Source organism: Pagrus pagrus (genome assembly GCF_965226575.1).
Source record: "Pagrus pagrus genome assembly, chromosome: 11".
In the NCBI taxonomy this organism is placed as follows: domain Eukaryota; kingdom Metazoa; phylum Chordata; class Actinopteri; order Spariformes; family Sparidae; genus Pagrus; species Pagrus pagrus.
The window spans coordinates 3,218,567-3,233,603 of record NC_140195.1 but is presented as its reverse complement, the minus strand read 5'-3'; the positions used below and the strand labels follow the sequence as shown (position 1 = coordinate 3,233,603).

Here is a 15,037-nt window from a genome sequence, read left to right as displayed (position 1 = left end):
CAAAGTGGGAAGATCAACTCCAGATTAACTGGGAGCTGCTCAGTACAACCGCCGTCAGCTACTCCGCCACTAAACTGCCTTTGGTGCAGCACATTCTGGGTTATGGCACGATAGCTCTTCTCTCAAACAGGTATTCAAACTGTCTGCTCTCTGTCTTTTTTTTCATTTTTTCCTCTTATCTCTCCCTTATTTCCTGAGAGAGAAAAGGGGCATATTATGGTGTCATGTCTGGTTGGCTAAAGTTGTTATTCAGGCAGAATTAAAGTTTTCTGTGCCAAATAAAGAACACAGATATAAATAGCAACTACAGAGAGACTTTTTTGTTGCTGTTCATGGACGTTAGACACGTCCACAATAACCTTGAAGCCAGTTGTTATACGTGAACTTACCAACATATAAAGTGTGTCTTTGAGGCTTCTAGCTGCGTTAGCTTCTTTAGCCCCCGGCTGATAAATGGCTCTGACAGTAGCTGAGCTGGGCTTATACATGAGCCGCGTTTGTCCTTGTTCACCTGCTCTAGCATGAAAAACCTGCAGCTGTCGGTGGATCTTTACAGGCACCGCCCTGCACGTTGGTCCGACTCGGAGATCATCAGTAAAAACCACTTCTTTATAGTCGACTAGAGGTTTCACAGAGACACATTTAACGCTTTTTCATGCATCCTGTGCCTAAATCTGCCCCATTAAACAAACTTACTATGACCAATAATAGCTCTTTGCTCCGTTTACTGTATTAACTGATTCTCTAGACGACAGATTAAGACTAAAATTACAAGATTCACGAGTGATTTCATGTCCTGACCGCTCTGGGATTGACAATCAGTGATCAGATCCCAGAGTGCAACGAGCAGACAACAAGAATGAATTTCAAAATAAAAGCTGATGTGATGTAATCTGGCCTTTTCGACTTGCGATCGTTTTGTGCAGGTCACAAAGTCGTGATGATTTCGTTCTTTGCGGTCGATGCCCGTCTCTTGTGGATTTAGGAATATGTTGTGCCTTCGGGCTGTTTTCCACTAATTGAGTAAAAAACGTCCCGCAAAGGAAAATAAAAGTCTCCATCAGCAGCCACAGTTCATCCTCCTGTCACAGAGCTCGCGGTGGGAACTGTTTGACTTTGGAGGGTTCAAAAGGGTGAAAGTCACCAGCTCAGGCTCTGGATTTATATAACCTGTTAACGTGCGCAGGTCTGCCTTTTCTATGTGTGTATTCTGAGTGTGTGTTTGTGTGTCTATCCTCAGGCGATACAGCACTCGTCATAAAAGTTTTATCAGAAGGGGAGAGGGCAGGAAACTCTTTATTTCTCAGTATGAACGGCTCTTTTGTTACCTTGATGCTTATATGATGTCATCAATCTGCCTCTATTTCATCCAGTCACTGCTACACTGTATTTCATGTTGCAGAGGCCTACATCAGATCTTAAATTTGACACAGCAGCATCGATGCATTTCAAGAATAAAACATGAACTATTGACTTTAATTTAAAGTGGGAACGGAGGCTGAGATATAACCCGACCCGCCTGATCCGTGCAGAGGTGTGTGGTCATTCTGTAGCAGCCGAGTGTCATTTGCACGTGATTAAATCGACGTGAACGCAGCGGGAGGCCGGGACGTAAATGCACTGGTGTGGCACATGTTTAATCAGACGCATCAACATATGTGTTCTGTGAATGTAGATCAACGCAGACAGATTTACAGCCACAATCCACTTTAAAAGGTTGTTTTGTTGCCGGTTTATACATTTTCTGTCTGGAGAGTGTTAAACTTTCCACCAAAGTTTTCTTTCAGCTCCATGAACCTGTGGGTTTAGTGGTTCAGGTAACAGGAAAGCTTAGTTTAATTGAAATGCGTGAGAAAATGGACGATACAAGCAGAAAGACTAAACGATGTACATCATTATTTCCCCCCGACTTTATCTACATTATGTGGTGGTTCGGCATAAACTCAAATCAACACAGACAATTTCTTCACATAATAGCAAAGAAATTCACATTTGTACCGAAGATGAAATACAGAAACACTAAATTCTGAACAAGTATGTGACCCAGGAGGCAGTGTAATAAAAACAGCAGTGGCAGACCTGATATAAAGTCATAATATTGCCTCCACAGAATGATAATATTGTGCTGGGGAGAATAAAAATAGGAGTTAAATATAGAAACGTGGGTGATTTATCACATAGCACGGGTGAAAGTACTGTACGTGCTCTATTGAGACAATCCAAATACTGAAAAGGACTGACCTTGGCTTTTTTTTTTTTAGATAAACATCTACAGCCTCCCCGAGAGTCCAGCAGTAGATGTTGTTGTGTGTGAGTGTATATGAATCATGATGACGACTAAAAATAGGATCGCGCTTTCTTAGCGTGATCTTTGTCTGATTAAATCTGAAACCAGTGTGCCAACAATCACGTCTCATTAAGCCGAAGTAATAACGTGTGACACACAACCTCATTATATTGGATGTATAACGCGTTCTTAGAATAACCAGCCCATCACAGACGACGAGGCATGGCAGCATTAATTATGCATTGTTACTGTAATAGCATTATATTAGCATATCTATTTGCGTTTGTAATTACTAGTTCATTAAAGTACACATCGAGGGTGTAAAAATAACAGCAACGACTGCACACAGGGGAATTAACTTTGACATGTAATCTCGAACAACGTTATTCCATTTTATCGTCGAGAGAGCAAAGTTTCATCCTAATCCAGACTTTGCATGGATAAATACGAGTGTTTACACGACCGAGCAGTGATCCTCCTCCTGTTTTGGTTGAGATTGTTCACCACGCTGCCTCTTTCTTTGTTTATTCCCTCTGCTCATTTCCTCTCGTCCAATAACTCTTGGCTCGATCTCATTCCAGCCCCCGACACCAGCTCGCCCAGTCAACCACCACCTTTGTTTGTGCATTTGCAATACGGAGGTTTTGCTCTAAATCCATCCAGAAGCACTGATTTATCAGTCAGCAGGATACAATGTTTGTACTGCAAAACCATGGATATATTATACTGAGATTTCATGTTCATGTTACTTCCATGTCTGGAGAAGGAGGGAGGTGGTGGAGTTACAAAGGAAACGTTGTGACATGTCCAGCCTGCTCTGCTGTGACAAAACAAGGTGTTTTGGGCCAAAGCTTGATCTTTTCCTAACCCTAACCGAGGGGTTTCTGTGCGTAACCATAAACCTAACCATAGCACAGCATTCTCACAACACAAATTTGAAAATTGAACCTGTAGAAATGTTTGTAAATGTAAAGTTTCAACATATCTGTGGTTTGCAGAAATGTACATTGCCAACATTTTTTTCTGGCGATTGGGTTTTGATTAGTTAAACTCGAGTACACCTTATTGTAGTGAGTATTTATCTGCTTTTCTAGTAATCACAAGTTTTTATATTATTATTTTGGTTTGTTTGACTTTTAATCCACGTTTTCCTTTGATATCAAGCTTCACAGTATCCCAGAAATATCAACCAATTTCCAGCCTTTAAGTCTGATGCTCCTCTTTTTAATCACAGTGGATCCTCCTGATCCTCTGATTTAATAATATTGTGACAGAACCCCTACGACACACCATATTTGAGCTTTCCTCATCTAACATCCAAGCTACGTTTCAGTCAAAAGGATAAGAGTGTGCTCGTCAAACACTTCTGACTGTTTGATACGTTTTCTTTGGTTAAGGTTTTCCTGAGTTAAGGGTCAAAGACTTCCTGCTTAAAGACCGCAGCTATTGTAAAATAGAAGCTGACTATCGGCTGGAGAAAACGAAGCATGAGCAGGAAAAGTAGAGGGCTTCAAAAAGCTGTTAATAAAGACAGAGCCGATGTGTGTCGAAGTTTCTGTAACATGTCTGCAAACCGAAACACTGATGGACGTCTTCGCAGCAGCCAGAAAACACACCTCGACACATTTGCCACGAGTCTTCTTGGATGGATTAGTCACTGCACCTATCAGTGACAGCAGGGCGGCTGCTGATTATAGCCTCCCTTCCTGCCACTGTGCCCTTGGGCAAGGCTTTTGACCCCAATTACTGAGAGCGGCGTGCCGTGACTTTCCCTGCAGCTGTCAGGGTTATGAAGCCACTCTGTCCTCCTCTCTGTTTGTTTGGAGGGGATGGGAAAACGAGAGGAGAGGAACAGAAGTGGAGTCGAGGAAAAGCTTTGTTTGATTTGTTGAACAGCTCGCACATAAAAAACACAGATGATAAACAACCAGATACAGGACAGGGCCGACACATTATATATAGATATGTATGTAATATACAGGAGTGCGGGAGTAAAACATGAACGAAGAGAAAAGTAGAGGTGAAAGATTAGAAGAGAGACGAGAATGTGAGAATATTTGATCGGAATTGACGCAAATGAGAAAGTAAGAGGGCGACAATCAGAAGAGAATGAATGAAATGAGAAATGAGGGAATGAGAAGAAAGTGGCGGAGATAGTGAAATTAAGACGGAAAAGCAATCATGAGGATGGGAATGAAATGAAAAATGAATGAGAACGAATGAAAATAAGAGGATGAGAATGAGACAAAGATGGAGATGAAATGAGAGTTAAATGAAGAAATTGTGAATGAAATGATGTAAAGGACATAAAAGTGAAATTAAGGGGATGAGAATGAAATGATACAGACGAGAGTAAATGAATGTGGTGAGGATGAAATCAGCAGAAGACTAATTAGATGAGAATGACATGAGGTGGCGATGAAATGAGAAAAAGGAAATGGATGAGATTACTGTAAGATGGAAAGTAACAGAGGGAGGGGGGTGGATTGAAAAGAAAAATGAGAGATGAATGAGAGAGGAGGGAGGAAGCAACACGGGCAGAAGGAGTAAAAACAAAAGACAGAAAAACAGAAAGAAAGAGGTCGTGCAACAGGAGATAAATGGAGAGCAGAGAGGAGTCCGACTGCAGATGTAGCTCGGCTGTAGAGTAGACTAATAAAAATAATTAGAGGATTAGTCCGTAGCTACAGGCTGAGACTGGATCGATACCGTACCACAAGACCTCCCGTTCCCCTGCTAGCTCCCACACATCACTCGCTTTAACTGCAGAACAGTGTGCTACTGTACGTGTGGGCGTCTGGACCATGTTTCACTCAGTGATTTTCTCTCTGTTTAGCATCAGCATCAATATGGAAAGCATAATTGTTGTTTTCCCTCTTTTATGCCCCACTGGTTCCTCTTCCAGTTCTTTTAGTGCTGACTTATTTATGTGCAGTAATTCCCCCTAACAAGGTTACAAACTGATGACGGAAACACAACAACAGGGAGTTTAAATAAGGATTTTGGGGGGAAATTATCAAATGGGTTTCTAAGGATGGATTTGAAGAGGTCACTGGCAGATTTGTGAGCAGCAGAAAAGAGCTGCCAGAGGTTCTCTGGGCTCAATCAGGCTCAGAGAGGAAAATCAATTCACAGGCAAGCAAGACCCTGACCATGCAAAACCTTTAAAAAAAAAAAACCCAGTAGAAAAATCAATTCTGAAATTGACAGGCGGCAAGTGCAGGGCAGAAAGGATTGGAATAACAAGATGTCCTCTCCTGGAGCGTGTTGGCAGGCCGCAGGAAGAAGGCTTTTAGCCTGCCAGGATGAGACGGGAAACCACGCGCAGTAATGAAGTCTGAGGGAAATAAAACGCACTGGTGACCAGGTGTGTGCACTATCTGACAAATTACAAATCAAATGATGGATGTGAGTTAAAAACATGCAGGTCTCTAACTTCAGATTTTAGATGAACACATGCAGGTACAGCAGCTCCTTCAAAATGTTCTTGACAGAAATACAATTATCAGTTCATCTTTCATCGAACCCTGACCCTGAACAGAAGATGAGGGTTTATACTGTGACAACAACTATATTTGACGTGAACATGAAAATAAATCTAGCGTTCGTAACGTAATGGAGGCTGGGTAACAACTGGTAACACCGGGCCAGGTGTTGTTTCTATTGAAGCGACATTATAGATGATCACGCAGTCACGGGCCGGTCAACACTTTCACTCCTTTTCTTCTTCCTCTGCAGATGTCTGAACCCACTTTACATGATGTGATCACGACCTTTTCCTCCATCCTTTTGCCTGTTGTGAACTTGTTAACCACACTTGTTCTGCTAGTTTCACGATGATTGGGGGCGGAAAAATGTCAGATGAAATACAATCATAGCCACAAAATCCTGTATGTGTTATATATTCAGAATGAAAGTAAAATGTCACAGTCAGCAGGTTTATTTCTGCTCACACACATTAAATAGATGTCCCTCTCCCTATAAATCTAACCAATCCCTTTATGAGCGCTCAGAATTGTCGTGAAAGTAAATCAGCGGTGAGAAACGACGGACAAGACGAGTGCATTCGGGGGAGCAGCGAGCGTAGCTGCAGGCTGACAGACGACCTGATGTCACCCAGCATGCCAGCTGGCACACCTGGAGAGGTTCAGGTGAACTGACTCACAGCAGCTTAACGCAGGTCTGCAGAGCTGCACCTGAGGACGTCAACACAGACGCTGTTTCCAGCTTTACCAATGTTTGACTGTCTGAGATTCAGACTGAAGGCAAGTTTTTGACGTCACACAGGCGACACTGAATCTCCAGGAAGCATTGAGGTCCAAAAATACACCTGCAATTACCGCTGCTGGAAATCTTCGAGATTGCCACTTTAAATATAAAAGCCCAGCGTATGAGATCAAAGCACATTTGTAACTATCTGTTCTCATGCAGATGATTTAACATCTGTGATTTCTATTATCAGGAAGCTGTGAAGATAAAGTGGATCTACACTGCAGACTGAAAGCTTCACTCACTCTAATAAACTCACCCTCATGCACCAACATGTTTTAATCCTGTATGATTACAGTTAATTAAATAGGTTCTACAGCAGATCAGTTATAATATGAATGTAATTTGACAGTGAAAGCTGATTCCTTTCAGCACATATGACCCTTATATTTCTGGTTAGAGATAAAAAACATATTTATTTTGTTTGATGGCGTTTGCATTTATATAAAACCGAAAATATATATTTCTTAAATGTTTTAAACCTGAGATGATTAAAACCACACTTCTTGTGATCTTCGTATAAGATGATTACATTACAACTGCTTACAACAGTAATATAAATTACAACATTAAACTCGTCCTCTTCTTCCTCACTGCAGCTGAACATGTCATAAACAGTAAAGAAACTGTCATGACACAAATGAGAAAGCTAGCTAAACAGACAGTGTGTGAGCGCTGTGGTGTTTTTTTTCTCTCTAAAACAATAAAAGGCCAGAAATTGTGTTTTATGAGCCAGAAATCCCAGCAGCTGCTTCAGGAATGTCGAGCCACCAGTGTTAACGACCGACCCTGTTTACCTACTGATGACATATTTTGGTGATTTTCTGCTTTGGGTTTGTATAAACTTCACGTACTGCCCCTTAAAGGTCTTTGTGCACTTGTTACAGTAAAAACTGGGCAGGATTTTTCGACACTTTTTGCCTTTTTAGGAGCAGAGCTGCCATCTGTGAGCTCTAAACTCCAACAGCAAGTTCGTCATGATATCCGAGGCTGCCAGCACGATCATATCACCGACAGCTCATCAGCATCTCACGCAACCCTACATGGCAAATGCACTGCTTTGAGACCGAATACAAATCTTAGAAACAAGGAGAGAATAATCTTTCCACTGCACAACTTTCCATTCATTTTAGACTATAAATATACGTGTGCGTGAAGAGGAAGAGGAAGAAGAAGAAGAAGAAGGACCCAGCTGGATCCACTCGGCAGACACTGATAAGCAGCTATAAGAAGAGAAATTAAACAAGTGTATTTCACACTGAGAGTGAAGCAGCTGTCATTCATCAGGTGTTATCAGCGATCACAGAGAGAGACACTGAGAGACTGTGGTGAGGAGTCAAACCTTCCAACAGTTACTTTATAATCCTCTGCGCCGTGTAAGAATCCAGCAGTTCAAACATATATTTAGCCTTTTTCATATTTACTCTTATTCTCTCACTTATAGTCATGGCTCTTCGTCGTTGACCAACGTGATCTGGTGTGATGGCATATAAATGGTACGCTTCTCTTAAGGACATTTCCTTTATCATGTCTATGCATTTAAAGCTTTCGATGGGTCATTTGATGCCCTCCACATTTTATGCGTTATGGACATGCAGGAAAGGATGACGTCAGAGGACCTTCGTCGTCATAGTCGACAGGTAAACCTTGTGAAATGATAGCTTGATAGTTTGGTTAGATTTAGGTAACAAAACGACTTGACTAGGGTCAGGAAGGAATAATTAGGTTAAACTGAAGTCACTGCCTTGTGGTTGTACGCCTCCATGCACCAGTCAAGTCGCTGTTCCTGAGCTGTGGCGTTAAATAATAATCTTATTGTAATCATCATATTGTGGCTATTCGTACTAAAGTTGAACCAAGTGTTCTCGATGTGTTTCTGATATATCGCATTCATGAGAATGGGGCGCCATGACATAACACTGACCTTGACCTTTGACCTTTGGCTAACAAAATACAATAGGTTCATCCTTGGGTCCAGGTGAACATTTGTACCAAATTTGACGAATTTCCCACAAGGCACTCTGGAGATATGGACCCTTTTGTCGAAGCAGGAAAAGCACAGGTGTGACCAGCGAGCGTGTCGCTGTAAGCCATGCCAGTGAGCGACCACCTAAATGGAATGCAGCCATCATTAATGTTATAAATTCCAACCTGTGCTTTTCCTTCTTTGACAAGTCAACATGTCTGCCGTGAAAATGGTCTATTGCGTTTCCAAGGATGGGACGGATGGACCCGTCCAATCAGATCGCTCGTGTTGCACTGAGAGCAGCACAGAAGAGGTTAAACCTTCATGAGCGGCTGATTGACATCTCATTAAAGGAAATGGGGTTAAAGCTGTGGCTCCTGAAGCCAGACTACATGTAATTATCGAACTCCAGGTGATGCTCTATTTAATATTGACTTGAGACGACGCTTTGCGCTCGTGGTACGGTGGGATCTCTCTCCTGCTGCCAGCTGAGCAGAAGCAGTAATGGCAAAGTATATAAAGTTGTCAGGCATGAAAAGTTATAGCCTCATCGTGAAGGTTTGATTTTAAGGTGGCAGGAAAGGCTGGTTTTTATTATTCTGTTCAAACATCACATAAAACCGACTCAAACTTTGGATTTAAAAGTAAAGGGCTGCATTCAGACCGGAGCAGTAAAGTGACAACTGTCTGTGACGTCTTTGGGAGTTATTAATAAACTTATCACACACTTCCTTCTTCTCACAGGGGGTGGAAACAAAGACATGCATGATTCAAACTTGTAAAGCTGGAGGGCAGCGAAAGCAAGAAAATTAAGGTGTAGGATAATTAAAAACTGATAGCTGCAACTGACGGTCATTTTAATAACTATTATATATATTTTCACTATTTATTGATGAATCATTTAGTCTATAATGTAAAAAATGTCAGAAAAAATATTATATCTTCAGGCTGCACCTTTTGTCCAACCAACAGTCCAAAACCCAAAGACGAAAAGCAGCCAAGTCTTCCATTTAAGAAGCTGATTAATTTTATTTTTGATTGACCAATCAATGAATCGACTAATCGTAAAGCTCTCGTGACAAGAAGAATCAATTAAGGACCAGAACCACAGGCTATTATGTCTCATCTCGGATTCCTGGATCCTGCAGCTGAGCTCAAAGTGAAAGAAATTTAAACTTTCATGGTTTCATCAGTGCGGGAGAGTCTGCTGAGAAAATGACCCAGCTCATGTATAATACTGGGGAAAGGCGTGCATAGAAATAGCCAGATTGCTGCTCGCGGCTGGGTCGGGAAGTGGATTGGTTTGAGTTTGGAAGCACCTGATGGAGAAATGTGACCGTTTCTCTTTGCATGTGAGGAGGACTGTAAAAATGAGTGGACGGCAGCAAAACTGTGCTGCAGTAGCTGTTGCTGTGCATCCTCAATGATCAACACTGGTACGATGAGGTTGTGTTTGGTGAGTCTGATGTGTGCACGGAAATGTTTATTTCTTTTTGTTCCTGATTTTTCATGCTCAGTAAATGTTATAAAGTCTTGTTTAATGGATTACAGTTCTGCTTTATTTGTAATTCCTGCAAAACTGAGTCATTACGTCTCTCTGCTGATTGAATCCAGCGTCACTGGATTCACTTGTTTTCTCCTCATTTAGTTAATCTCAGTCATGCATATTTATACGATGTAAATGATGTTGTTTTTCTAGTGGTTTCATTTTAAAACATTCAGTTATCTGAGCTGCCATTATTCAATAAGACTACAAGGACTGTGTTGCATTGAATCTTGAATAGGACCTCGCTCAACGTCATTGAGCTGTTAATAATTAAAAATAACAGCCTGATTGAGTCAAACATGACGCACGCTGTTATCTCTTCGTTCCATCAACGCAGCCTTTGTTAACTGGTTCACATTAAACCATAAGAGATCAAGAGCTTGGATTGTTTCTATTTTGGGAGGTATAAATGTGCACCTGCTGCGTGAGAGTTCATCCAGCATTATACGGAGTATGACTGGCAATAGAAACAAAGAGGGAAAAGGTGCATCGAACGACAACATGTGCAGAGCCTATTAGTCTGATGCTGTGCAATAAAGGCTATAAAAACTGGGACAACATTTGTAAATAGGTTCATTCACGTCACACCTCCCTCAGCACTCTCTTCAAACACATTTTGAAGCTATTTTTTCCCCAGCAGACAGTGAAATATCTCTGTAAAGACTGTGTCTCACTTCCGACTCGTTGAATTCGGCAGCTCAGTCAGTGGCCTTAAGCTCCAAACTGTGACGCTTTACCTACCACTGAAGCATCAGATATGGAGGTGAAGGGCTCTGCGGTTAAATCAACCACTGACGCTTTGGACTGGCAGTCGACCCGACCTACAATCCTGAATCAATTTTCTTAAAAATTGGGCCTTTAAAGTTGTCAGATGGTTGCGGTTTGGTTAGGTTTGATTTGAAGCACTAGAGAGGCATCTACAGCATCAAACTTCAGGGCTTTGGGCCACCGGCCAGGCTGCTGGATTTCACTTATTAGCATACAAATTCACAAAACCACAGTCACAAGTGAAATGCATGTTAAGGTACAGTATGTATGCTGTAAGGCTATTTGTGCATGTGTGTGTGTACATATACTCACTGTTATGTTCTTGTTCCTCCTCTACATTTCCCAGGACCATGGCCGGGACGCCAAATGCTGAAGCCAACACCCATACACAGATATTCACCACCTGAGGACATGATTACATGAAGGTGAACAACTTGGACAGATAGACTGGTTACATAGTAACCTCATGACCACTGATCTACACATAAAAAATAATAAAAAAAAACTATTAAACTACTAAATAAAATAATAAAAAACACCACTCAGTTCCTTCTTGTAGACTCAAGGCCAATCCAGCAGTCGTCTGATGTCAAACAACAATGGCAGCACCCATCGGGGGCGGGGTAGGATGTATTATAGACCACATTTGTATTAATATTACAGTTTTTTCACCCCTGTTTTGTTTACATATCCAATGTTGTATACACCAGCCATGTTTTTTGTCACTTTTGGCGCCATGCAAATCCTGACTTTCAAACTGTGTCTGGAACGCAGCACACCTGCAGATTTATTTTCATTGCAAGTCTTGAGTCCCTTCTGACTCTGATTCAAGTGACAGTCACTTGAGACTATTTGTTACTCACCAAGACACTTCAAGGACCTTCATGAGTTCTCCTTTTGAAGTAAAATTCCTTCAAATTTTTACACAACAGCAATCTGAAAGGATCATTGTGATAAAGGAGGACTGGACAGAAAAACCTGTCCGAACCATTCAGATCAGCTGTTGGGTTTCAGCGTTTCATCAGCACCTTACAAGGTGTTTTCTTAAGATGTCATCACAGGACAGAATGTTAACTCGTCAAAGTCTGTTCAAGATATCGCTCAAATAGCTTTGCTTTCACATACCATCATAATCAGAGGTGTCGACACAAAGTAGCCTACAGTACATAGACTTTTCAGACCTGATGCCTGTGCCCACATCAACCTTTGTATGTTTATGTCACTGTTAGAATATGACAATGCAGATATCAGCTTATTTTTATGTTTAATGTTTCCCAGCTTGACAACAGCCACATTCATGCCTGAAGTGAGCTGAAGAGATCGTTGACATCTTATCTGATGCCAGCGGTCATTTCAGGGAGAATAAAGGAGGTGTGAAGGTTTTGAAAAGGTGAATATCTCACTTTGAAATGAAAGGGTTTTTTTTTTTTTTTACCTTGGCCTTGTGAGGAGTCCTCATGTCCAGCGCTTTGACAGGGTGGCAGACGGCCACGTATCTGTCCATACTCATCACCGTCAGGGTGAAGGTGCTGGTGAACATGTTGTAGTAGTCGATAGACACCACTGCCTTGCACAGAGCGTTTCCGAATGGCCAGAAGCCGAGAAACACGTCTGTGCCCTGAGAAACATCCAGAAATCAAAGAATGAACATGGAAACACAGCCGGGGGCAGAGCAGAGAACGCCATCTCCTCTGAAATATGACTGTGGACAGTTAGTTATTCAATGAGGTGGAAACAAATCAGTGCAGCGAAGCATGAAACCATAACACCTGACAACCAGCCAGTGACTGATGAAAGTCCTTACAACATCCAGATGCTAGCAGAGATCACTTGAACCACACAGTTCACAGCACTGTGGTTGGTGTAAGTAACAAAAATTGATTTAAAAAACTGAGCAGATGAAAAGACGTGAATTAAAAATAGAGAGGCAAATATTTATGTGAAATAAAAAATGGAGTGTTAAGTTATACAGTGATTTGATTCATTCAAAGACCTCAGGTGGTGGCGTGTTTTATCAGTGTCCTCGTCTTACTTTCATCATTCACAACACAAAAATACCTTTTATCATTAAAGTGGCCTCAAGGGTGGAACAAACCTCCAGCCGACTTTCCATCCAGGGTTCAGGAGATATCGACTGATTATTCTTTTTTGGCTCAACTTATCCTTTCATGTTAAAAAGGGGTGAACTAGAAAGCCTTGCAAAATGGAGTATGCGTCTGAAAACCATAAAGGTAAGGCTGTTTTTCCAACTTTGCAAAAGGTAACATTAACTTCAACAACAAAATCGTGATGTCTCCCGTTTCTCAAAACAAGTCAGCCACTACAGACCAGGTTACGATGTTCGCTTTGTTAATTCAGTCCAGTGGGAAAGTTGTTACGTTCTCACAAAATGTATCCTGACAAAAATGAAGTAAGAGGCTGAAACTGTAACAACAAACATAAACATTCATGTCATTTTTCTTTTACTTTAATGTAAATTATTGAGCAAAAAGTCTAGTTCAGGAAACAGTGTAAGAGGGTCAGGGAGATACTTTCAAATACTTTAGAAATCTGTTGCACATAGGTAGGTGGTCGAAAACGTCATACCTGGAAAGGTAAAGTAGCCAGGAACAAAGAGTCAGCCAGAGCCAGGTTAAAGATGTAGATGTTGGTGGCCGTTTTCATCTTCGTGTATCTGAGGAGAGACGAAACACACAGGAAACACAGAGAGTTCAGTGAGATGGCAAAACCTGAGACAGACGGCTCATTTTATTGTCGGTCACACACACTTTAAACACCTTAATCAAGGGTCTGCAGCCTACTCAGGGTTTAATCTAGTCTGCACAACAAGCAGAGACGCACTGTGTGGAGCTTTTGTTCAAAGCACCTTGAGTTAGCAGCAGTGAGGACATCCTCAACATCGGAGTCAACAGGGGCAATTACAACCCTTAAACCTGGCAGTTAAACAGCTTTTTTTGACCTAAGTGGAACCTTTGATGTTTTAAACCCATGCTAATACCAGTTTTTTGTGGCTAGGAGGAAGTGCTGTGAGCAAATGTCATAACCAAACAGATTATGAGAAGTGTGTGCTAGGCTGATGGTTTGGAATAATTTCTGATACTGTGGGAGAGGTCAGTTATGTTAGTTGCCTCTTCTGCCGGGTCTTTGTTGCTTATGTCTTGATCTGTCGTTTCCCCTGAGGCGGACTTGGACTGAGCAGCAGCCTGTGGTGGCCCTGTGGTTTCTGTGGCTTCTTTGCTTGGTATTCCTGTTTCTGTGGTTCTGTTCCCATCAGGTTTAGACCTCAGTTATCGCTGGATAGACTGAAGAGCGTATTGGCTTTCCTGATCGTTTGGTGTCGGGTTTGTCCTGCTTATATATTTTTTATTTCATCTCACTGGGCTGCCTCTTTTTTTTTTATGTTGTTGACACTTCATTCGCTGATTTTTTTTGACATGTGAAGAGTTCATTTGCAAGAACAGATAAACATTATTCTTAAGGACCAAACCAACGGCAGTTTAATTTATGTTCCATTGAGTGCACAATTGAAGAAAAAATGATTTATGACAAGACATTAAAACAGACGGACCTCTTTGTAAACAGAAGACGATCTGAGGTAAAAACAGTGAAACACCAGGACTCAGTCTCTGCAGCCAATGAATATCCACAGGAGACGTTATGGGACTCTTTAAAACATGTTAACAGTCATGAATTAGTGACTAATTTATTGATTGTGCGTCGGGCGCGTCCATTACGCAACTGCAGATATTTTGACTCGAAAGCACTCTGAGGGCTTCTCTGCTTCAGCTGCCCTGGATAAAACTTTACAAAAAAAACGCATTGCAGTCAGATATTTCCGCCTCCCCCCCTCTCCCCCTCGCCTCCCCCCTTCATTCAGTTTGGCCTCGGGCTCTTTAGCACTCTCCCTTTTTTTTTTTCCTCAACACATCCTCTTCTTTCTTTCCTCCTTCCTTTCTCTGCCTCTTTTTTTTTGCTCCTCATGTCCTCTTTTTTCTCCAATTTCAGATGACGTTCATCGTACTCAACACCCCTCTCTCTCTCTCTCTTTCTGAGGTCTCTCACTCATCTATTCCCTTGCATCTCAACATCTGTGTCTTTCAGTCTTTTATCCTTTCATCCTCCTCATTACCTTCCTCTGACTTTTTTTTTTAGTTCTTTGTATCTTTCCTTTCCTCTTCACTTTGTTATCTGTCTCCATGCC

General features: G+C 41.6%; 1 protein-coding gene across 1 annotated transcript in view; it reads right to left on the bottom strand.

Moving 5' to 3' along the window:
* oprl1 (opiate receptor-like 1) overlaps positions 1–15,037 on the bottom strand; it is an 81,858-nt gene that overhangs the window by 14,896 nt on the left and 51,925 nt on the right. Inside the window, exons 3-5 of the mRNA XM_084366852.1 lie at positions 13,423–13,510; positions 12,272–12,454; positions 11,149–11,239 (exon numbers count right to left, since the gene is read on the bottom strand). Of these exons, the coding sequence (XP_084222978.1) occupies positions 11,149–11,239; positions 12,272–12,454; positions 13,423–13,510 (362 nt within the window). The remainder of the gene's footprint in view (positions 1–11,148; positions 11,240–12,271; positions 12,455–13,422; positions 13,511–15,037) is intronic.